The 25,079-nt window shown below is 36.9% G+C and overlaps 4 protein-coding genes across 9 annotated transcripts; all 4 read right to left on the bottom strand.

The window, feature by feature from the left end:
- Positions 1–2,362: 2,362 nt before the first annotated feature.
- Positions 2,363–4,917, bottom strand: LOC110786526 (uncharacterized). Its single transcript, XM_021991084.2, has 3 exons — positions 4,636–4,917; positions 3,586–4,066; positions 2,363–2,905 (listed from the first exon to the last, which is right to left on the bottom strand). Exons 1-3 carry the CDS (start codon positions 4,784–4,786, stop codon positions 2,545–2,547), a joined length of 993 nt encoding a protein of 330 aa, XP_021846776.2. The 5' UTR covers positions 4,787–4,917; the 3' UTR covers positions 2,363–2,544.
- Positions 4,918–7,716: 2,799 nt separating this feature from the next.
- Positions 7,717–11,752, bottom strand: LOC110786525 (putative disease resistance protein RGA1). 3 transcript variants are annotated; one of them, XM_021991082.2, is made up of 2 exons: positions 11,175–11,742; positions 7,717–11,070 (listed from the first exon to the last, which is right to left on the bottom strand). In XM_021991082.2, exons 1-2 carry the CDS (start codon positions 11,288–11,290, stop codon positions 8,181–8,183), a joined length of 3,006 nt encoding a protein of 1,001 aa, XP_021846774.2. In that variant the 5' UTR covers positions 11,291–11,742; the 3' UTR covers positions 7,717–8,180. The 3 variants fall into 3 exon arrangements, with proteins under 3 accessions (XP_021846774.2, XP_021846775.2, XP_021846772.2); XM_021991083.2 differs by having other exon boundaries at positions 11,268–11,741; XM_021991080.2 differs by having other exon boundaries at positions 7,717–11,752.
- Positions 11,753–12,822: 1,070 nt separating this feature from the next.
- Positions 12,823–16,006, bottom strand: LOC110786524 (eukaryotic translation initiation factor 4B3). The gene is made up of 2 exons (XM_021991079.2): positions 14,651–16,006; positions 12,823–13,229 (listed from the first exon to the last, which is right to left on the bottom strand). Exons 1-2 carry the CDS (start codon positions 15,793–15,795, stop codon positions 13,151–13,153), a joined length of 1,224 nt encoding a protein of 407 aa, XP_021846771.1. The 5' UTR covers positions 15,796–16,006; the 3' UTR covers positions 12,823–13,150.
- A 1,326-nt stretch (positions 16,007–17,332) lies between these two features.
- LOC110786522 (probable magnesium transporter NIPA6) lies at positions 17,333–22,907 on the bottom strand. 4 transcript variants are annotated; one of them, XM_021991078.2, is made up of 10 exons: positions 22,343–22,482; positions 21,077–21,148; positions 20,725–20,781; positions 20,473–20,563; positions 20,234–20,394; positions 20,009–20,136; positions 19,772–19,909; positions 18,433–18,525; positions 18,223–18,340; positions 17,333–17,946 (listed from the first exon to the last, which is right to left on the bottom strand). In XM_021991078.2, the coding sequence occupies exons 3-10, from the start codon at positions 20,732–20,734 to the stop codon at positions 17,834–17,836; spliced, it is 852 nt and encodes a 283-aa protein (XP_021846770.1). In that variant the 5' UTR covers positions 20,735–20,781; positions 21,077–21,148; positions 22,343–22,482; the 3' UTR covers positions 17,333–17,833. The 4 variants fall into 4 exon arrangements, with proteins under 4 accessions (XP_021846770.1, XP_021846767.1, XP_021846769.1 ...); XM_021991075.2 differs by lacking the exon at positions 21,077–21,148 and having other exon boundaries at positions 22,343–22,907; XM_021991077.2 differs by lacking the exon at positions 21,077–21,148 and having other exon boundaries at positions 17,333–17,985; positions 22,343–22,906.
- Positions 22,908–25,079: the final 2,172 nt, after the last annotated feature.

The raw sequence follows: 25,079 nt of genomic DNA, 5'->3' as shown, positions 1-25,079 counted from the left end.
ACCCGCAGATAAGATAGAGGCAAAAAAGGTGACGAAAAATTCATGATGGTTCCTTATTTACAAAGGCCAATTATACAAACGGGCTTTCAGCTTACCCATGATGCGATGCATATCGGCATATGAATCAGCGAGATTGATAGAGGAAATTCACGAGGGAATTTATGGAAATCACTTAGGAGGAAAAACCCTCGCCTTATTGTGTCAGCGCCAGGGGTATTACTGGCCAACCATGCTGGCAGAAGCTCAAGAATATGTCAAAATGTGTGAAAAGTGTAAGATGTTTTCAGCAGTCATCAACTGACCGACAACCGATCTCAAGCCCATTCTAAACCCCGTACCTTTTTCACAATTGGGAATGGATATTTTGGGGTCATTCACAACTGCTTCTGGAGGAAGAAAGTACCTAATTGTAGCCATAGATTACTTCACGGAATGGATAGAGGCAGAGCCGGTAGCAAAAATCACAGCAAACCAGGTCAAAATTTTCATATAGAAAAACATAATCACAAGGTTTGGTTTACCTACGGCAATTGTCATGGACCATGGAGTGCAGTTCGACTGTTCACCGATACAAACTAAATCATTTGGCCAGTTGGCCTTTAATTATATACTACCTCCGTTTCATAATAATCTTTGTACGGGTGTGCTACCAGCTTGCTGGTAACACCCTTGCTCGTGTAAAGCTTATGTGCACAACTTTCATACCAGCTTCTCTTATCCTTACCAGCACTCGAGTGGTGCCGGTAGCAGCGATATAAGTCTTCCACCAGAAAGTCAACGGGTCGCTATCTCATGTATAGGACCCATATTGTCCTTACATCCGACCCACACCTATATATATGGGCCTCATTTATTGTAAAAGGTACGTAATCACAATCATTTCACCCAACCATAAACACATACTCTCTATAATCTCTGACTTAAGCATCGTAGGGGAGATCCTCGAATCACCTCCGAGAGTAGCTTACCAGTGTCACTTGTGCAGGACTCCATCAAGAGAACAAGATCATACATCCAGCAAGGCCTCTCCAACCGTTCTTAATCGATACCGGAATAATCTTTATATTAATTTACTTTTTGTACAAATATTAAGAAAAAAGTGGGAGAGTGTAGAGAAGGTGTGAGAATATAATAAAATATTGAAAAAGTAAAATAGATGTGTAAAAAGGGTAGGTGGGTATAAAATAAAGAATAAAGTAAGGGGAAGTGAGTGAGAAGTTGTAAATATTGTGGGGTAAGATAATAAATTTTATGTTCAAAAATAATACTCCCTCCGTACTTAATTAAACGATACACTTTGACCGAAGCATCGCTTTAGGAGAGTTTGAGTTGAATTTATTAAAATAAGATTAAAATGGGGTAGTGGGTGACTTGTTTTTTTTGTAGTAAAAGATGATGTGAGTAAGTGTGGAGAACACAAGAAAAAAATGAAATATTAATATAATTGGAAGTGGGGACCATGATATGCCAAAAAAGGAAAGTGTATCCTTTAATAAAATACGGTCGTTTATGAAAAGTGTATCATTGAATAACATACGGAGGGAGTATAAAGCAAAATGTAAAAAATATTATGAAACGGAATAAAACGAAAAGGGTAAAGATATTTAGTACGAAAGTATGAAGTTGAATTTTACTCCCTCCGTCCCGGAATGCTCGACCTGGTTTGACCGGCACAGAGTTTAAGGGACTTGAATTGACTTATTTAATTTCATACGTAGTAGTTGATAGTGGGGTATTATTTTAATGTAGTTAGTGGGAGGTGGGTTAAGAGGTGGGGTTGGGGGAGAGTAGGGGTTGAATTTTTAATTATTTTTTGTATGGAGTAGGGGGTAGGTGGGTTAATAGGGCCGGAGTGAGAAATAATATAATATTGTTATAATATTTCCATTTTTAGAAACAGGTCAAGTATTAAGGGACGACCCGATAAGGAAAATAGGTCAAGTATTCCGGGACAGAGGGAGTATGTGATTTGGACATTGCCGTAAATTTAAGTTTAACCATTTTCGATTTGCCTACCAATTGTAGTACTTCGTATACTCAATGCATCAATCTATTGCATACAAGTTTTGGCCATTACTTTGAAAAGAGTTTGCATGCGTATGCTACGTACATAGTTACTCCCTTGGTCCCTAAACCAAATAAGATAAAGGGCAAATAAATAGGCACATGTATTTATGGAATACAGACCAATCTTCTAGGGATGGAAGATGTAGTTAGAAACTTATTTACATTCAATTGATACGTAGACTTGCAATTTAAGACGGAGTATAAGTTTTCTAACGTAACATTGTAGAACCATGGAAAGGCACAACAAAAACAATAAAAGCAAAAGTAATTAAACTAGGTGAGGGGATCAATTAAGTATTCAAGTAATATAAAATTATATATTAATTATATCGATCTGAGCAATAGATCAGAGTATCAGACACATACAACAACTGATCATGATGGTGCCTCCCAAAATCAAATCTCTACGTGACAAATTCATAACATATTTAACTACAGTAGTAGATGTATTAGATGAATTAGTAACCATGCATGTAATTAATTAATTAATTTGCAAGCTTGGAGTTTGCAAGGAACATGACCATAGCCAGTATTAGCCCTCTTGAACCTCAAGGCAGTAAGAAGAACACCATTAGTAGAACCCATTAGCGCAGTATTAAGGTTATGGAACACTTGAACGGCGTTATAAGGGAATTTGAGGCTGTTATAGGAGTTAAGTAATGCAGTTACACCTTCCCTTAAGAGGGTCCTGTAAGGGTCACCTTTTCCTTGAAGCCCTTTCCACAATGTTAAGTCGTTACCATATTTCTCCGCTGCTAAGGGACCGAATATTAAACCTACTGCCATATCTGGCTTCACTGCTCTCCAGTAGCATTTGTATTCTGCCTTCATCCAATATCTGCACCACTCATTCACATTCCATTAATTTTATTCATCAATATCTTTTATATATTTTTTGTTTCAAAGTCACGTACGTACTAGTGTTATTCTTCCACGGATTGAAAATAATAGTTCCACTAAATTATATATCAACCTAATTATTCGGTGGAACTATCCTTTACAATCCGTGAAAATTTTAAATATAGTAGGTCTCCTGTGAGACAATTATAACACATAAGATCGTTGATGTCATCATTAAGAAAAAATAACTATTTTTTGCCCCATTTGTGCAAAGTAATAAATTTACGTCATTGTCCCATTTTTTCACCTTTTATACTATTTTAAGGTGATAAATAAAAAATAGGTAAAGGTAATTTTGTTAAAAGACATGCTAAAAGATTAAAAAAAAAGTCTACCGACCCATAATATTTTGCCATAAAAGGCCGGTTTCCTTTCTAAAAACAGGCCGTGGTCCATGGGCTAATTAAGTATTTGCAAAATAGTGAAAAGTTTTTAAGGGACTTAATGTCAAAGGAGCTGTCCTAGCTAGAAATGTGGCTAATTTTATTTACATTTTCATAATATGATGTTACTATCATCCCATCACCTAATTTCACCTAAAAAGTAAACAATTTCATGCTAAGAATTTAATGAAATGCAAAACTACTCTTAACCTTTTAAAAAAAGAAGTAAACTTACTCATTAGAGCATGCAGAGTCTTGGTCCAAAGGCGTAGGTGGCATGGAAAACAACGGTGGTAGGCGAGGCATAGGCGGGAGCGTAAAAGGCGGTGTTGGAGCTTGAGGAAGAGAGCTTGTAGGTGGTGGTAAAGTGACAGGACTAGGAGTCTTAGGTGGTGATGATGATGAAGAAGAAGAAGAAGAAGAACAATAAGACATAGGTTGAGCAGGTTGAGAAATTAAGGGATCAACAGAATACATCTCCATATCAAACATGCTAAACATAAGTCTAACTGATTTGGGTGGGCCTGGGGCAAACCCACATTTATTATTAGAGTCCGACTGAGGCCCATTAGAATTGGGTGAGATCTGAGTAAAACAGGTGGTTAAATCAGGGGTGCCATCAAAGCTCAAAGCATAGCTGCCTAACATATTTGTTGTGTCTTGCCCAACCACTGTCTGCCCACCACTTCCTGGACATACCATTGTTACCTTCATTCCTGCATTTTTTTTTTGTAACTTTTAGATCTAACATTCAAATTACGGACTACTCCTTTTTGTTGTTATACATGTACATTCAAATTACTCCTTTTGTTACTTCAAATTTATGTACTGCCTGAATTATTTACTCATCACATTAATTTTAACTTATGAAATTAGGTTTAATTAATTGAAGAGAATGTGGCCTAAATTATTCGACATATAATGAAATAATGGCTAAACCAATAGTTATCTTTGAACCAAGATCGAAAAGGGTTTATTTTGTTTTTGTAACGGGAGAATTAGAAAAATTATCTTTATTTCTTTTTCATAAAATCCATCAATCTTAAGGTTAAGTTTGCATTTTCCTAATGTATGCTTTTGAAAAGAAATGCCATTTTGTGTAAGCTAACACTTGAACAGTATGACCGAAAATCAATTAAAAATCAACTGGGATATATCTACATTTTTAAAATTCGGTCCAAATATAAGTTGTGACATTATTACTATTCCAAATTATACAATATATCACCGTGACTTTTTAATCCCGACAAAAGAACATGACATAAAAAGAGTAGAAGACACATACCAGAAAGGGGATAATCAAAGAGGGAGACTTGTCCATCTTTACACTGGTCACAGAAAACAGTGCCAGTCACCATCGCTCCTCCTTCAACTCCATGAATATCAACAGCAGCAACAATGGCAGAAATAACCAACAAAAAGCATAACTTGTTCATTGTTAAATTCAATAACCCAATAATACGACCTAATTATTTGGATATATATTGAGTGGAACCTTTAAATTAGAATTGAAGGGGGGAAAACTGAAAAGTGTGTAGTTGCAACAAGGTGTAGTGATCGATGTTTTTATATAGTAAGTAAATAAAATCACATGAAGTAATTAATAACACTAGTAAGTAGTAAGACGCACCACCAACCTTCAACTGTCTACAATAACTAGTAAGTTTGAAAATTAATGGCTTAATTACTACAAACGTTTATACTTGTACTTTTAGTCTTTGCTAACATTTATCAACTCTGTGCTTTCACATTTCATGGATTCGGCTGGTTTAATGCATCATAGTTTGATTTTTAGTTAAACCCTATTACCACTGCTAATTTTTGACATTAACAATGTTTTATTGGCCTATACTCTCTCTGTCCCTTAATACTCGACCTGTTTTGACCGGACACGTTTGCCAATGCACAACTTTGACCACCAATTTCTTTAACTACATATTATAAAAACTTATAAAATATTAATATTTTGAATATATATATTAAGATGAATCCCACAATATATTATATATTAATATTTGTTATCATATACTAGAAATAAAATAGGGTCAAAGTGAATTATTTGAATAGTACAAAAAATCAAAACAGGTCGAATAATAAGGGACGGAGGGAGTACTTCATAAATTAGGAGCTCATGCACGGGATATGTTTTGATGCCTGTGTTTGGTCATACACATAATTTGTAGATAGGGTACTAAAGGACTAAAAAAGTATTGTGGTCAGATATGAAAGAGTTTGTAAACATGTAATAAATAGAATTTAAGTAGTAGTGGCAAAAATCATTGTACACTTGCAAACAATTTTACGTCAATCTTATGCTTTTTGGTGAATAGATAGTTCACGACATCATGTATGTCCGTAGAGTACTACATACTTCGAAAATTTATGTCTATCCAATAGGATTCAACTAATCAAGCAATATTTTGGCCTAATGGAAATGATTGCACTTTCCAACCACAAGGTTGGGGGTTCAATCCCCGCCAGAGAGTAGGGACACTTTAAGAGAGGTTTCCCCTTAGAGCATGTACATTGGGGCTCTTGGAGTGGCTCTTCAAGTAGCTCTCCAACAAGAACTATCTCTTGGCCAACATTAGGGCTCTTGAGTGGTTCTTAAGGGGCTCTTGAGTAGCTTTTCATGGAGAGCTACTTTAAGGTAGCTCTTGCCCAAGAGCCCTTCAAGAGTTGATTCTTGTTGAAAAGTGAGGAGTAACTTTGAAAATTGGATAGTAACTTTAGTTAAAAACATAATTAATTGTGGACCACCAAATGGTAAAAATAATAATAGAGAGCTCATTTGAGGAACCAACCAATGTTGGGTGTTTTTAAGAATGAATTCTTGAGTGTGTCTTGTAGAGAGATAGTGGTAGAGAGAGAGGGGAGAGTCCTCCAAGAGCTCTTTTGAAGAACCAACCAATGTACATGCTCTTACTATCCCACCACGCTCAGAATATCTAGACTGATAATCCGTTGTACAAAGTTCCGGCCCGATAGGACACTTCATCTTACCTTCTAAAAAAAAGTTAGATTCAACTAATCCTAAGATACTTAGAGAATTCTTTAGCATATTATTCATTTTGTTTAGGATCGCTTTTACTCCGTAACATTTTCCTAATTTTGTTGTTATAACAGAGTATCATACTGTATAAGAGTTAGTTTTCAAGAATTTCAATCCTTAAAAACTACAGTCAAATGCAGAATGAGAACTTTGTTAACGAACATAATTATTAGCTGGCGTAATTAGAGTGTAAATTAATACGAAGTATTGATTTGTTGTACATAATTTGTTTAGGTTCCCCCGAAATGTATTGATATTAAATGGCGACAATATCCATTTTTCAGTTGAAAGAAACATGCATTATTAATTCAGATCGACAGTACCACTTGTTATCATGCATCACCGTCACCGACGCAATAATAACGAATATCAATACATTAATGATAATCAAGTTTAAAACATTAATAACACTGACCAACACGTAATTTTGTCACCGTGAGTCGATAATATAATTAGAGCTGATACATACGTACATGTAACAAAACCTTTTACGGTGTATAAAAGACGAAAAGGCAGATTAAGATGATCCGACCTTTACATTAGAGTTTGAACAGATATAAAGGGACAGTTAAGAACAGCATATGCATCATAATGGGAGTCTGGCAAAGCAGCAAGGACTCCATTTATTTGTGTTCCCTTCCACAAAAAATGGACTTTTTGGTAGAATATTCATATGCTGATAATCTGTAGACAACATCTGGACACATCTATCTATCTATCTATCTTTGAGTGCGTAGGGACTAAGGAGGCATTGGTTAGCCGTTAGATGTTAGATGTTGTGAGAAGCATTCATTAGGTTGACTACTCTCCTCCTGATCAACCACATTGTACGGATTATATATCAAATTAATTACTCGAATATAGATGGAACACACACAAAGAAGAATAAACTGTAACATTCACATTGACCTCAAATCAATAAAAGCTTGAGCATTATACGATTTCACATGCAATTCGGAAAGGGTCTCAAAACATGACTATTGATCATTTGAGCCTTTTTTTCAGGTAATCCCATTAAAGTGTTTGGTGTCGTTCCACAAACTCACTGCCAATTTACTCATTTTAGATAATATGATATGAGAATCCTTACAGATAAATTAGCACTTCCTATAGAAATTGGGCCGAGAAATGTTTGGTTGATCTTTAGAGTTTACAACCCTCGTCATAGAATGAATGTTAATTAACAAAGATAGGAATTATGATGTTGGACTACTTTCACCTAAATGGGTAGAGTAATAAAACGTTGTAACAAGAACTACTTTCACCTAAATGACTACTTTCATGCTGCTATCTCTGACAGGGAAAACATGTTAGTTTAAGAACAAGTAGCAACTGTAAGCAATCTTTAAGAGGCATGTAACAAATACAAGGAAACCGAGGCGAGCTCTAACCATCAGTTTAGTGAGAACCATGTAACAGGAACAATATAGAAAGGGGAACAAATCTACTCTCTTTCTTCTTCAAGTGATTATGCATCTAAAACAACCAGTAAACCAAACAAAATCATGTGAAAATCATAATGCCACCATACAAGACAGCTAGCTTGATTTCCCAGGTGGCATACTAAACAAGAGGCTTCTAGGCTGCACTGCAGTGCCTCTGACAAGGCTCTTGCCAAGTATGGGAATAAGGGTTCAAAGTTCAAACGTATGCAACGGACCAATGTTGAGAAAGTTGATTCATTCCTCTATAATTCAAAGAAAGTTGTCTTTGATTTCATTAATGTGAATAAGCAGACACCATTTTTCAGAAACAGAGAAGAACGGAAGATGAAAGGTTTAATCGTGCACAATGGAGATAGAGGGGATGTGTTGAATTTTATACGCATCAAAAACTGATTTCAGGTGATAGCAAGATTTGATTTGAACCAACTGGAGAGAAGATAAGCAGCTTAACCATTCTGGCAGTGCTTTCAAATTCCAACAACTGTCAATAGTCAGGTTTCGGAGGGTGGTCAGGTGCTGCATCCCCTCAGGCAGACTTGTCAGGTTTTCAAGTTCCTTAAATTCTAAGGAATGCAAACTCTGATGAAGGGATCTCCAGGGCATGCCATCAACTTCCTCTTCAGAGAAACTCAACTTGGGGTTCCTACAGATTGATAATGATTCTAACGCGGTGAGATGCTCCAACCCTCCTGAGAGTCTCCTCAGTCTGACGCAATTGGAAATTGTAAGATTTCGCAACGAACAACAGCTTTTGAGTACCTCCTCAACTTCTGATAAGTTCTTCAACTTGTCATCTGAACATATCTTGATGCTAGTCAGACATTCATGAGTAGGTAGTGATTTGAGATAATTCATATTGTCTATTTCAACCTCTCTCAGTTTCAGCAAATGGGAATTCTTAGTATCTGACCCAGAGGCTCGAGAATGTGATGGAATGAATCTTATAGCATCCTTGCCCATCATCACTTGCAGGCTTCCATTCAAACCTCTCATACACAGCGTTTCCACACTTGGACAGGAAGGCCATGAAATGAGGCTATGGCACCAGCGGATCAATAGTCTAGAGAGACGTGGAAATGAGGGTTGCCACTGTGAGCTGTTTTCATCAACTTGTCTCCACCAACCTTTCAAATTTGGTAGTGTATCTAAATTAAGAACTTCAAGGGAAGGGAAGAATGCATATTCCCTGACAGTTGACAAGGATCCGCAAGCATCATTGTCATTACTACTGGTAGTATTCTCCATGTACTCCAAATCACTCAGATCATACAGTTGCAGTGACTTCAGAAAAGCTAGTTTACTCAGTGATGGGAGATGTTGCAACCTCCTACAACTGCTAATCTCAATCTTGACAAGATTTGGGAGGACAGAAGCCCAGTTATCATCTGCTCTTCCCCACCTAGGAATGATGTTACCCTGATACCCAAACAAATTCAGGCCCCTGAGATTAGGATGTGGTTGTATCTTTTCTAACAAAGCTTCATGATACTTAACAACACTTCCATCCGCATGATATCTACCCAGTTCAAAGTGTATGCATACACCCTTGAGTTTTTCCATGTTCTTCAAATACCCCCCTTCAATGTCATTTTCATTGATATTTGTAGAATCCTCAGGTATCGAGATTCTAATGCAGCCTTTTAGGTTCTTGAAGGCTTTTAAGTCTTTCAATTGGCCGACATTCTGCTTCATTATTGTTGAACTTCCATTAGCTACTACAAATGCAGTTAGAACTTGCAGACAAGTCAACTTATCAATGCCTGGAGACATATAAGTTAACCGCTTGCAATGAGATATGTCCAAGTGCCTGAGCTTTACCATTTTGCTGATATCTTTTGGTAATTCTTCAAACCCGTAGCAACCAGCTAGGTTTAAAGATTGCAGGTTATGCAGCCTTGTAAATGAGTTTGGCAGTCTCTTCAGTTTGTTGTTAGAGAGATCAAGATACCTTAAATGCACCAATTTACCCATTGAATCAGGCAAACATTTGATATTCAGGTTATGCAAGTCCAACGTTCTAATAGATGATGACCAATTTGCAATTAGTACATGTAAAGGAAATGTGCAAACCCATTTAGATCGAAGATATGAACGAATCTTCATCTTAGTGAAAGAATCTTGTGTACATTTGCTTCCAACATGAAACAGATGTCGGTTTTTCCTTTCTAAGGCACTTGTGATACAAGTCCCAACCCAAATCTCCATTCCGGCTACTTCTTCAGCAACCTCGTGCATTAAGTCATGGATCTTACATGACACAACTTCACCATATTGATCCATTTTAACATCTTGGAAAAAACATCTTCGTAACAAAATTGAAAAATATTCCTCACCGGCATCTTCTATGCTCTGACCACCATCAATCGGAACAATGTATCCTTGTGCCATCCAAAGGCTTATCAACCTCTCCTTCTCTATAACAAAACCCTTAGGAAACAAAGCACAGTAGCTAAAGCAGCTCTTCAATGGGAATTCAAGATTATGGTAACTAATCTTTAGTATTGACATAATTTGATTCTCGCCGTTACTAATTTTGGCTAATCCAATCTCTTGAAATGATCGCCACTTACTTTCATCCTGACCAAACAGTAAACTTCCTACCACCTTTAAAGCAAGAGGAACATTAACACATCTTTTAACAATCTTCTTGCGAATATCAACTAATTCACCAGATTTTACTTGTTCATACCCCTTATCAAATGCTGCCATCTCAAACAAATGCCATGAATTCTCATCAGAAAGACCTTTTAACTCATATGTATACTCATTTCCCACAACTCTTGCTGTCTGCTTTGAACGTGTAGTTATCAAAATCTTACTACCCCGACAACCACCAATCATTAAGAACTTTCTCAGTTCTAGCCACTTGTAACGATCCTCATTCCACACATCGTCCAAAACAAGCAAGTACTTCTTTCCTCCGAGCACCTCCTGCAGGCGGTTTTGCAACAGATCCAATCCAAAGTTATCATGATTCTGACGAACAGCTGATTCAAGAATCTTTGCAAGAATAGGTTTCACTTCAAATTGTTCGCCGTCTTGATCAGAGACACAGGCCCACAACCTCAAGTCAAATTCGGATTTCACCTTTTCATCATTGTATACAAGTTGAGCAAGAGTAGTTTTGCCCACCCCTCCAGCTCCAACTATGGAAAGGAAACAGAAATCCTCTTTAAAACTAGAGTCTAACAACATATCTAAGACGGCTCTGCGGTCATCCTCCCTGCCAACAACATCAGGTGCATATACATAAGAACAAGTTTCCTCTCTTCTCCTCCTAACAGGTTCATAGTCAACAGTAAAGCCAAACTTATTATGATTACTCACAATAACATACAACTTCTTCCTGACATTCTTAACTCCTTGTGACATTCTGTAAGCAACACCCAGCTGATTATCAGAAGAGAAGAAACGCCGTACCTTCTTTGTAAGCTTGCCACCATGGATATACTGCTGCTTATTCAGCTCAACCAAAGTGAGGAATTCGTCAAACAAGTCATCTGCGTCATAAACAGCATCCTTGAGCTTCAAAATCCACTCCCGCGCTTCACTTGAGAGCTGTTGCTTGGCCTCCGCATCAAGGAGCATTTTCCCGATGGTGGAAATGGTGTCTTTGAGGTCTTCTAGTTTCGATCTGTAGCCCCAAATGGAGCACATCTCCATGAGCTCATATGAAGATTGTAGTGCTGTAAATAGTGTTTGGGCGACAGTGAGCAGAGTTCCAATGTCAGCCATTGTTATTCAGAGATGAGAGGTGATGGTAAGGTCATCTGGTCAAATAATCTGCAGTTTGTGAGGATGGATAGGGAAAGAGAAAAGGGGGGGAGGGTAACTGGTAAGGAAGAGGAAGGAAATTTTGACTTCCCTTTCTTTCAAAACGAAAATGTTATCCACCCTTGGAAAGAATTATTTTCACCAATGAGAAAACTGTTCCATCCCTTTACAAACCTAACCAAAATAAAAAGTCATTTTCTTGTACAACATTTTACCTCCAACCCGACATGCCGACATATTCAATTACTGCAATTTGGATTGTACACCCGGATGCACAGTACTCATTGTACACCTTTATGAACATGGGAATGATTTCATTGTACTATATTTTTGGGTATGAATAATATATTTTTGTATTTGAACTACTCCCTCCGTATTTTTTTAAGAGATACACTTGTGTTTTCCGACCGTATTTATTTAAGAGATACACTTGTCATTTTTATTAACTTATCAACCCCACCATCTAATTAAATAATACATCTAATATACTCTATCACCCACCATCCTATTAAACAAATATTTTCATAAACCCACCCCACCCTCCACCCACCAAAATGACATGGTCCCCACATATTTAATTATTAAAATATTTATCCAACCCCACTTGCTTTATTATTTTATTTCATTCAATTATTCTTCTTAATACATGTGCCCGACCAAGTGTATCTCTTAAAAAAATACGGAGGGAGCATATATTTTCTTTTAAAAATAAGGTGCACAGTGAACATTGTGTAACCGGGTGCATAAATCATAATTTGGTCAAGTACTGTAAATCGCAGCAGAAAAGTTGTTCCACATACATGCAAAGATCTGAAGTTGCCTGTTGCCATTCTCATAGTTGAATGAAGATTTCCCATGTGTAGTAGCATAAAATCCAGCTATATCAATTATCTAAGCAAATTGTTAGCACTGACGATGACACATCCAGCCCTGGAAGGAGGCCAAGGGATACCGGAAACCGATGTTAAAACAAGCACTCGGATGTCAACTATCAGAACTTTTTTTTTTTTTTTTTGACATGAAGCATCAGAATTACAATGAGGGAAAAATACAACGTCAAATGGTTTTCATATTAATACAGTAGAAACATGGAAATTAAATACAGATTTCTAAGCACTGCACAACTTTAAACTGGATTACAAAGTTTCTAATTCCACAAATTCCACAAGAACAAAAAAAAAAAAAAAGAACACTTAAAAGATTAAAACTAAAATTAACACAGCAACAGCGGCCTGCTGTTATTGGCTCCTTTTTATATGAATAATAACTCAATATTACACAAAAATAATTTTGCAAAGCCAGATACTCCAAGCATAAGCAACGAAACTGTAGTTATAAGTTAAAACAAACATCAACACTTAAAAGTTTAGTGACCACCCTGCTACCCAAAAAAAGCACAAACACTATGACCTTTCAGTTTTTTTTCAGGTCCTAAAGAATGTACCCTCCTAGCTAAGACGACTATCAAAATTGATTCTTAATCGATCAAAACCCCAGTCTCCATTTCGCTACTATATCGTTCATGATCTTCAATTCTCTTCTGAAACTTTCTCAGTGCTCTCAGCAGAACTATCAGCTGTATTGGCACTATTCTCTGTTGTGTCCGCACTACATCATATCCAACAAGAAGAAAAAGAAAACAGCAAATTAGAACTGCTATAAAGAGAATTAGCTTAAGCTTTATACAAACACACAAACAAGTTCTGATCAAATGGTTAAAAAACAAGTTTCTAAAGTCCAAGTTTCTAACAGTTTGGCTACTAGGCAATTTGAATACAATGCCGGCACATTGACTATATAAATGAAGACGGAATTTTCAACTATGAACAAACAGCCAACTCTTTGTGGGTTCAGAAAACAGATTAAACAATTACCACATAATTTAAAAGATAAATCTAAAATCTTGTGCACTAGGTTCTCCAAACGTATTAACAAGCCAAGATTAACATTAGGTTCTCCGTATCCCTTCCTCACATCCCCCCACCCTCTTTAAACAAAAAGATACAAAAACAGTGCACTGGGAAAGATTTTCAAGTTGCCTTAAAAATTTCTTCGATGGTTAACTTGTTCGAAGCAGCCACAAAAGCTACAGGAAAGGTGCATATGGCATCCCTTCTGATCCTCATCACCCCCCCTCCAGACAGAAAGAAAAAAAAATTGTGAATGTAATTATCTAACTTAATGAGAAGATATGATGCTCATACTCTTAATTTCAGCTGAAGTATTTGTGACAGGTGCTCAGTAGTGTAGACAGTTCGGAAGTTGGACACTTCAATTTTGTCCACAAAGAGTAAAATGAATACTTCCCAACTCATACATATGTAACAATGGGAAAACATCCTCACTCCCAAGTCCATAACATAGCTTTTTAAACTGATAACTGTATCTCCAATATCTTCAAATTATAAATTTCCCATGTGACACTCTTGGAATCCTGATCTGTCTAACACTCATATCTAACACCAAGAATCAAAGATAAGGAGACCAAAAAAAGCCTCCTGGACAAAAACCACTCAAACTAACAAGGCGCTCAACGAAAAAGGGGAACGAGGATAAAGATGATGTTGCCATGGTTAGCTCTGAATCAACAAAGTCCTATCAAGTATCAAGCTACCACTAAAAGGCCCTTTCAAAACACAATTACCAAAAGAGGGGAGAGAAACCGTCAATTACAACAACGATTCAAACCTATATCATTGCCACAAAACAGATATTACAACAATTTCCATTGCATTTAGTTTATCCTCTCACATACAACTAAACCAGCTTCTCCAATGCCAATCATGGGACTGTTAGCAAGTTCCCCATAAACTCATTAAATTCACCATTGCCCAAGCAAGTACTGCAACACTAGTTTGCAATCTCCCTAATGATCACATTGGTTACAATTTATGCACTACAAGAGATATTGAATATTGAATCAATAAACATCATGACATTCACAATTAAATCAATAAACACACACAACCAAGAACTACTTAATCAATAAACATCATGACATTCACAATTAAAAAGTAACAGAATCAAACCTTGAACCCGAAGGTGAAGAAACAGCATCAGCCGATTCCGGCTTCCTCCAACTCTTAACAGTCTTCTCATCCCCAGACTCAGACCTCCCAAGCCCATAACCCCTTCTTCCAAATCCTTCACTCTTCTCCCCATTACCTGCCTCCTTAATCTTAACAGCCTCCAATTTCTCATCAATCTCCTTCCAATCCTTCCCTTTCTCCGCCAACACCTCCTCCCTCGGCCTTGCCTCTCCGAAGGGATTCGCCCCTTTCACCTTCTCAGTAGGTGTAAAAATCAACACTGGACTCGCCACTTTAACCTCCGTAGGAGTCACACTCTGTCCTCCATTGTCATTATTCTCAACAGGCAAAGTTCTGGGCTGCAAATTCAATCTAGGTCTTCCATTCCCATTCCCAGAGCCAACACTCTCTCTCCTGCCCCACGTATCAGCCTCAACACCACCACTACCTCTCTCCTCCCTCGGCTTCGACCAACTACCCGAATCCGGCCCCGACCCATTAGAATACGACTCAAACCCCATCCTTCTCTCTCTCCTCGCCCCATCAACAGGAGCAGCAACAAAACTCTTGTTAGAGGCCCAATTATCGACCTCATCAGCCCGACTCGAATTAAAAAACCCAACTTTCTCTCTCCTGTCTGACCTCTCCGGCGCACCACCGCCAAAAGCACTAAACTTTTTCGTCTTGGACCAATCATCCGCCTCGTCAGCCCGCGATGGGCCCATATCCCTATCCCTGCTGGAACCCCTATCAGAAACCCTAACCCTAGAATCATCACTCGCGCCGCCGCCATAGTTTCTGAATCCACCACCAAGCCGAGGCCTTTCAAGCTCCTCCGCAGTTCTCTCACGTGGGCCCGTCGGAAGTGTCAGAATCTCATCATGGGTTAGCTTCTGTCCCGCGACAAACGCCTTGGGTTTAGGCGCTGAGTAGGTGGAAAACTCGGCTAATGAAAGGGTTTGTGCCTTATTCTTCTTCTTGGGCTTAGCAGCGGCTGCGGCGGCTAAAGAGGGGAAATCGGCGGCTGGTGGTTCGGGCTTAACGGGTTGGGCCATGATTGGTTGCTTAAGCTCATCTTCGTGTTCTTCAGAGTCTAAGGCCCAAGCTCCGGGCTTGGCCCAAGCAGATGAAACAGTTGCCGCCATGGTTTTCTCTCTGTTGAAGATTGTGTGTGTCTGGTTTTTCTCTCTCTTCTTGAGTTCGTTTGTGGGGTGGGAAGATGTGAAGTGAGGAGGATGATGAAGTTGGGAAGGGTAATAAGGGGAGACGAGTTGCGTGAGTTGGCAGCTAAGAAAGGAAATATTTTTGGGTGGTAGGAATTTGGAAAGCTATGAATAACTAATCGATTTTCTTTTTCTTCTGATTTTGAGTTGGCTAATTGGGGTTTAAATAGTGGTGATTTTATTTTTTTTAATTCTAATTCTAATCGAAATCGATTTTACATTAATGGAGAATAATTTTAATGTAATAGAATTTCAAATTGCATAGGTTTTGTTCTAGTAGATCTTGAATAAGTATTAATGCGGAATAATTTTAATGTAGGGTATAACAAGTAAGACTTACGGAGTACATATTAATGTTTAATTGTTCGCAATCAAAATTCATAAAAGTGGGACTTTAGACTAGAACTCTTGAAATAGGTTTATTTTTGTTATAATCGTGAAATGATCGTGTAGATAAAACGAAGTATAATACTAAGTATAATTATAGAAATAAGACTTGAAAGAAATACTAAATAAGTGGGGAAATGTTTTTATCCTTTTAGTAAGGAGGGTTTAAATCTTGTAACAATGAGGGTTTTCTAAAGACTTGATAGATAGACACAACAATTCTGTAGAATAGTTTAATTCGTTCTTTAGTGCTATTTAGAATTTGTTGCTTAAGTATTTGTTTTCATTTCATCAGTAAATACTATCACCAAGAGTCATTGATTTCGGCGATTCGACTTTCTAGGACCTTCATTTTTACCACCATGAACGCCGTTTGTTTGAAAGAGGAAAAAGTATAACTCACGAGCGGTCGAGCGGCCTACATGACAAATTGCGTGCATGGTGTGTTGTTTCGCTCAAAGTAAAGGTTATGATGTCAAGACAATAATATTGGGTTCTACTTAAACCAAAAAATCAGTCAATGTCTTTGTTCATTCCCATATTTATTTTTCATCTTTCGTATTTATTACATGAAGACCGAATAGACGATTCAAAATAACAAAATTAAAGTTCTTTTTTTTCCTATTGTTTAAAATTATTATTTACATAATGAGATTCATCTTGTATTGACCTAGACCTAGTGGGTCCAACCTGGATATTTGTCATAGTTTCTAAATTCCAAGTTTCGGAATTTAGAAAATTATTATTTACTGCACGTAATTTTCTAGGTTGCATTATCAAAATTCCAATATCTATTTTTTTCCAAAATGTGCAAGCTTGATACAATTGACCTCTGTTACCCCGACTCCCCATTTTACCTCAAATATCTGCGATAGATCCTTGAGACTCGGACATGAGCGTGGACACTTCATTTTGGACCAAAATCATACATTTTTTTCACAAAATAGCAGCGTCGGACACTTAGACACGTACTCGTATCCAACATGAATATCCGAGTCAAGGCAACATAGCAATTGACACTTACATTAACATCACACCACAAGGTCCACAGCTCTGCTGCAAATTGCAAAACTCAGGGAAAATTTTCTGGAAAATGAAACCAATCAATTTTACTAGTTCAGAATAATGTGACAGTCAGCAATTGGATTACATCAAAAAGATACAAACATAGGCTAATCACGAATGAGAAATATACAAAAGAATAGATAAATTCGAGATCACGTAATAACCTTGCATCCTCAATGCCAGAAAAACAATCGACTACGTACATGTATAGACTACAGGGCAAGCAACATCAAAAAAAAAATTAAAAAAAATAAGATACAAAGATTGCTGCTGGCCACTATTGTTGCAATCTGCAAATACAAGTAATTCAAGCTCTTAATTCTTCTGACAGTGTGGCTCACTGAGGATTACCAGCAAGCTAATTAATCACGACAGAGCACTTCCAGCAGAAGACCAATTCTATAATAAAAAGCTCTTCCGAACTTTAGCTGAAGGAACTGTCACTATCTCTTTTCCTGAGCGGAAAAAATATCACCATACTTTTGAAATTGAATTGTCTCAAACCTCGTCATTCAAAAAAGTCTGCATTGTGCAATGTAATGAGACGCTCCTCATCACCATATTTTTGACTCTCTCCAGTTGTGTACCAATTCGAAGGTCCTGCATTGCCTCGCGAATCTGCTATTATAACCAGGAAATTAGATGAGCAGAAGATCTAATCTGCAACACGTGAGATGGAACCGAATCATCATGACAATCCTCAAACTTCTGTTATCAACCGAATAGATTTCTCTTGAAAATAAATTCTTTTTGATTCCATGGCATACTAATTTCTCTTTTGCGTCACTATTTCTCGATTTAAGAGGCTATTGCTTAAAGTCAGCAAGATCAAAAGTTCCATGTCAAGAATGATCTGTTAACTGAAAGGGAAAACAGATTTGCAGAGATAAATTCTACCTGAAGTGTTGGTTTGTTCTTGCTCTCTTGTAGCATGTAGTATGATTGTTCCAGTGAGAACTGTAATAAACCCACATATTTCTGAAGCTATGCTGCTTGCATCTTGACCATACCAATCCTTAAATAACACATTAACATTATTCTACCTACTTTGAACATAATATTGATAATATCAGAAAGAGAAGTTCGATGATTAGTCAAAGAATCTACCTTGAACATGATTGCACTTGCGGCAATAGTCAAGGTTGTAAACATCACATAATATATCGGAGATACAATTGCTGCATTAAATGTATCAAGTGCCTGCAAGGAAGATGTCACGTAAAATAAATGACATACTGAATTGTACAATTTGATCACTGACAGTTGAGTGTCAAGGCAGTGAATTCATACATAATAAAACCTTTATCCAACTAATCGTGATGTTCATCGCTTCATGTGTATTTCCCATAAGAGGAAAAAGCCTTTACTCATCCTAATAATAAATTAGTGTAACTTTATCTCAAAGACCACAAAGCCTCTATGCTATGTTTGACAGGTTACAAAGTTCAGGGGGTAAGGCTGCACACATCTCCTAACCTCTCTGGTCTCTGTCAGCATTGGATCAAGGTATAATACGAGTATCCTTGATGTAAAAAAAAACCCAACAATATTCAAATTAAAAGAGTATTCTAGAGATTCTAATACATTTGCAGATCAAGAAAGAAACTCTATTAGATGACACTCAGCATGCTCTCTAGTCTCATACCAAAACTAATAAACATGACATCAAGGAAAACACTTCAACATCCCTAAGCCAATGCTATAAGAAATAGCAAGCATAAAGCCCAAACTCTAAGTATACGAAGTACAAAAGAAGCCAAGCGATATAAGTTCAAATCCAAGCCCTGAAATGCTTGATAACCCTTCCACTGTTTACTAAACCTTTCCTTGAATCATAATGATCTATCTTTCTGTACTGGAATAACCATGCTTATTAACATCTCAGTGCTTAGAAAAAGTAGCAAAGGGGGACATCTGATCTGATATTCAACGCCTGTTTTCCAAAGGAGAAAACTGCAACGCCCTTGAAACAAGACAGTCACAATTCACAATTGACGATCCTAAAGTCAGGGATTTAAGAATGGTGTTCTACTAGAAATAATGTTTTTGAAAGATACACATTCCAATTCCCAGATGCTTTAGATACCCCTGAAGAACATTAGAAAGTTATAATTGCTCAGATGTAATATCCCACGAACAGATAGTTACAGCCAGGAATTGAGGAAAAAGCCATACTCATCAAGTTTATTACTACGATGACCCATACTGGTGATAAATTAATAAAGATATCTTCACTCAAAGTATTGCTCAGGAGGATAACCAAATACTGAAGGAAAGCTCAAGATGTGACAGGATTTAATTTATTAAATTAAGTGAAAACCAATTCCTCTCCTTGCCAAGGGTTTTTATTTACCCCCCTCACCAAATTAAAAAAACAAAAAAATAAAGGACAGGGGAGAAAAGAAAGATAGAAGGAAGAAAAAGCATACAGTGAGAATATGCAAACCTTGTTCAGGTAATTCAACTGTGTAATGACACAGACTGCTCCAACAATCATGAAAAACCAAGTCTGTGGATATATAAGCTGGTTTGTCCCCTCCAGGGTAAGCTTTATAGCGATTCCGATAGCCTTGATGCTCACTACCTGAAAGGTGGTTATTAAGACCCAACGGCTAAATTGTGGGGAAGCAAACATCAAATAGACAAAGTGACAAAATGCAAAGTATCAACAAAACTTTATTACCGTCAGTGAACCTATCAAAGAACATATCCCTAAGTAAACCAACACATTTGACTGCCCATAGCGTGGCTCCAAGTGCAAAATCAAAACTACCACTATGGACAATGAAGCCGCCACATAAATCAGGAAAGCTGGTCACAGAAGCAAGATGAAAAAACAGTTAAAAAGGATGACAATTGGCCAGGAAAGATACAGTTAGCTAGATTGTAAGACATCAACGCAAATAACCTGATTGGCTTGCCAAATCCCAGATTTCTTGAACAGAAATTGGTGCTTCCTCTTGTGGTGCATGAAGAACAATTACCACAGACCCCACTATACAAGAGACACAACCCAGAACACCCAGCTTCGACAGTTTTTCCTTAAGCATGAAGTGTGCCAAAACCGCACTGAACAAATTAGGCAAGTGGAATCAGACAACCAGCATCAGCCATCAACAATACTCCAAGAGATCAAATCCACTCTACCTGATTATAATACTTAAAGCTCCAAGCGGTGTTACCAAGACAGCTGGAGCAAAAGCATAGGCCACAAAGTTTGCAGCTTCTCCGATAATCACTATATTTCAGAATTTCATGGAGATAAGATTTGTTTTTAAGAGATGAGGAGTAACCAAAACAAATATTTATTCTTTATTACATATATATATATATATATATATATATATATAAAAGGAGAAAAAAGAAAAAGCTAAGAGAAGGGAAAGAGCTTGCACTCACTTAAAGACATCCCTGCCCACCAGAGTGGCTCTAACAAATAAGTGTACCCTCCATATCCTACATCACCAAACCAAAGAATAAGTAGGCTGATGGGAGTAAAATCATGATAACAATGTGATGCCAGTGTAATATAGGAAAACTAATCTATCACCAAAATCAAAGAAATTAAACAGTGCAGCATATCATGGAGGAGCAAGGGTAACCTTTTGTGCATTGTAGATTCAAATGACTTTACCCCTAACAATTATTAATGCAGAGATCAGCAGGCCTTAAAATGCTAGTCAGGTGGCACATTAGCACGAAAGGAAAAGAAATCTATACCATAAATATTAATGTATTTGTCAAAAAGTACCTGACTATGGGAGAATTATATCATTTCTTTTGTGAATTTAACCACCATTTTGGAAAATGGCATCTACCATACCTGCAATAGAAACCAGATAAGACTTGTAGATTCTCTCATTCTGATGAAGATTAATGTGAAGGAACTCTCACTTTCTGATTTGGGAAGCCTTAACAGGGGAGAGGGGGTATTTCTCACTGGGAGATTGTCATGAAAGGGAGTCGGGCACAATAAAGATAGAAAGGATGACACACTTATGTAAGCAAGGACTTATTTCATGGAAAGTGAGCAATCTCTAACCTAAAGGAAATAAACTTTCTTAAGTGTACACAACTCCAATATCTTTAATGCCTTTTAGAAAGCACCATCTGGTTTAGCTGACACTACTTTTGTTTTACTACTCCTTAAACAAACAAGTTTCTACTGGTAAAGGCCAGACTGCGTAAACCAGGACTACCTATGGTGCATACAATACATGCTAGGTGTTATGTTGTTGCTGCTGCAGAACCACTCACCACATTACTTATCTCCTCGAAGACAATACTTGCCACATATGTCAAATGAATGCCGACAAAAAAGGCAAATTGACCATTAATATCTACCATCATGTAGCTGCCATTAACAACATAAAGTGAACCAAGGGAACTGGTGGAGAACCCCCCCTCCCCTCCCTTCCTACCCTAATCAATGAAGAAACACCTGATAGTTACCGCGGAAAATAAGGTCACCCCACATTTCTTTGCATAAGCAACCTATAACCTCGCAATCCATGTCAACAATGTACCACTTGACTAATTCATTACTCCTATTTGCATTCACATGAATTAAGTTGTAAAACAAAACTGAGGGAGCTTCATCATACACTGAGTGACTGAAATTTAAAGTTAACATACCAGACTTTGATTACAAGTCAACACAACATATATTAGTCAAATTAACATAGCAACACTGCAAATCTATGCAGCTCAACCCAGAGATAACTATGCAATGAGCTAAATAGGGGAACAGCAGGTCAGCAGCAACAATACAGCATAACAAACCTAAAATAATGTTAGATCATGTCAAACTAACACCATTTATATAACATATCAGAATCCAATTATCTGAATTCAGATATCAAAATCAAAATATGAAAAACACCAAGAATCATAAAACCCAGAAAAACACCCGGCTTGAATTCGGACTAGTCGGAATCTAGTAGGCTACAGATTACCAGGTGAGGTACCCTCAAAAACAAAACTACCATACAATTTTACTTAAAAAGCTGAGACGAACCTGCACGGGTGCCATTAGCAGCAGCACGGCGAAGACCCTTCTTCTTCAAGATGAAACTGGTCCCAATAAACACACTTGACCCCACTGCTAATACCAACCCCCTTACATTATCCTCCGCCATTAACAAAAACTGTAAATTTCCCGCCAAAGTAAGGATGCCCAGTTAATAATAACAAATACCCGGAAAAGAACAATCTCCAATTTCCAAAATCAATCAATAAAAAAGTCCCAGATAAAAAAAAAATATCAGTATTCTTGCTAATTTCTTCAGATTTCTTAATTCCAAGTTCAGATTCCAATTCCCGGAAGTTTCGATGATTCTGAATAATTAATGTTGAAGAAGACGACTAAAAAGTTGACTGATTATTCTGGTAGCTTTTTGTAATTATGCTACTGCTACGACAAAATTTGCAAATTTTTATTCAGTATTTTGATATAGTAATCACTAATCAGTAGTACAGCTTTGATGAACAACTGTACTCATTTGTAGGGTATGGATGTCAATGCATTTTTAATTGCGACAGTTTTTAATGGAAGAATGATGATTAAAGAGGTAAGACGTGCTGAACTTGATTATCTTGTTTGTCAAAACGCTAATTGTTGTGACTTTGTGATTAGATGTTGCCATGTTGGGCTAACATTGCAATTTTTTGACACACTTCGGTATAATGGCCATTCATTTGGTTTTGGATTTTGTTTGCAATCAGCCACAAACAAATTTCAAATTATATGATACTATGTACTAGATCATACTAGATCAATACATCATTAGTCATTTCACGTATGTAGATTATTTGTGTTGATTGATTTTAATTGTTTTGAGTTGGATTGTACAATTTGTGTGGCAATTATTCAATCCAAATTATGAATAAACTATGTAAGATGTTAGATGTTTGAAGTTATTAGCTTTACTTTCAATTAGAGTAGTAGGAGTAGTGAACTAGTGATTTAACCTTATGGGTCATTTGCCAAAAAAAAAAAGTTTTGAATTGCAAACCACTTAATTATGTGCATAAGGTATGTCATGACACTTGTGCTTGTAACCAAATGTTTTGATTAAGAAAAAGAAGAGTTGTTGTACGGATGTTCAGGGGACGACCTTCAAAAAAATGTTGATTGCCGGAACTTTGATCGTCATATTTTCTTGAAACTTGGTAAATTTGTCGGGGACACACAAGACCTCAATCTAAACCGTCGGATCATCATTTAAGCTTTGGTCATATTCTTCACTTTTTTCTCATCTATTGTTGATCTCTTACGTTATGAAAGTATTGGTAAGTTGTGAACTTTTGTATGAAAGTTTGTGCTCTTTGCCCTTTTATTCACCATAAGAGAAACATGGATGGTGATCTCTTCACATAGAATGAGTTTGGCACGCATAATTATCGTGTGTTGATTGCATTTTATTCTTGTATATTTGATTGTTTATTATTGTCAAGGTTAATTGATTGTTTTGAGATTATTTGGTGAAATATTCAGGGTGTGTTGACGTTGCATTAATATATTTATGATCTACTCTGTATTACACTAACCATATTGTTTTACTGTAACACGCGTTAATCTATACCAAGTACTTCCTCCAATTCTTTTTAGTTGCAACACTTTGTTTTCCACTCTGGTCAATGCATATCTTGAACAACTAATATACTTAATTACCGATAAGTAAAATTTTAAAAAATTAATTTTTGCAAAATATACATTAAGACGAATCTAACAAGATCTCACATGGATATGTTTTTCCTAAAGTATAGATCGTCAAAAGTAAACAAAGTAAATTACTCCGTATGTAAATAGCGCAGAAAACAAAGTGTTGCAACTAATTTGAAGCGGAAGAAGTATTTAAAAAGCAAAATTATAGATAATTAAATGACATGTGTCATCCTCCCTTCAACCATCATTTTGGTTTTTTTTTTCTTTTCCACTTCGTCTCAATCAATATTAATATTTCATTTAATTTATATATATTATTTCGACCTTCAAATTTCACCTACTATATTATTTAAATCATATATTCCCTAAAATCTTAGACCTCCAATAACCTAAGGACTTTAAAAAACCGCTAAACAATTACTCTCTCCGTCCCAAAATTATAGTCCTGATTTTCAAATCGGGCGTCCCATAATTATAGTCCTATTTTCTTATTTGAACGCAAAAAAATTCTCATGTTACACTCATTTGGGACCACAAAATAAAAAGAAAACGTACTTTATTCCTTTTAACATGTATTATTTCTCTTTCCCATGTACTTTATTCTTTTTTACATGTACTATATTCTACTTTTTCATCATCAATGTGCTATATTTCAATTTCCTATACACTTAATTCCACTTTTCTTAAAATCCATGTTTTTAGTCAAACATGACTATAATTTTGGGACGAAAGGAGTATTGTGTAACTGCAAGAGTTTTTTTTTTAACGCAAAACCAGAAGAAACTTATATTACATCCAAAACGGACAAACAAGATCAGAATCCAACTGTACAAAAGTACGGGCAATGACACCAAAAACTTGCATCCCGTAATACCAAAAACTGATAAAACTAGCTAAGTTATCGCCCATCCAAAAAATTGCTCCCCTCCCGATTGCAATATGCTCACTACACTTTTCATCTAAAGAAGGAGAGACCCCCACTGTACCCCAACTACTCCTTGCCACTGCAACTGGACTCCTTATGTGCTTCTGGTTTCTTCTTAACATTCACCAATTGTGTTGTCACTGTGGTTGGGATTGTGCCAAA

This window comes from Spinacia oleracea, chromosome 4 (genome assembly GCF_020520425.1).
Source record: "Spinacia oleracea cultivar Varoflay chromosome 4, BTI_SOV_V1, whole genome shotgun sequence".
In the NCBI taxonomy this organism is placed as follows: domain Eukaryota; kingdom Viridiplantae; phylum Streptophyta; class Magnoliopsida; order Caryophyllales; family Amaranthaceae; genus Spinacia; species Spinacia oleracea.
The sequence above is the reverse complement of the archived record's forward strand: the minus strand, read 5'-3'. Positions and strand labels throughout refer to the sequence as shown.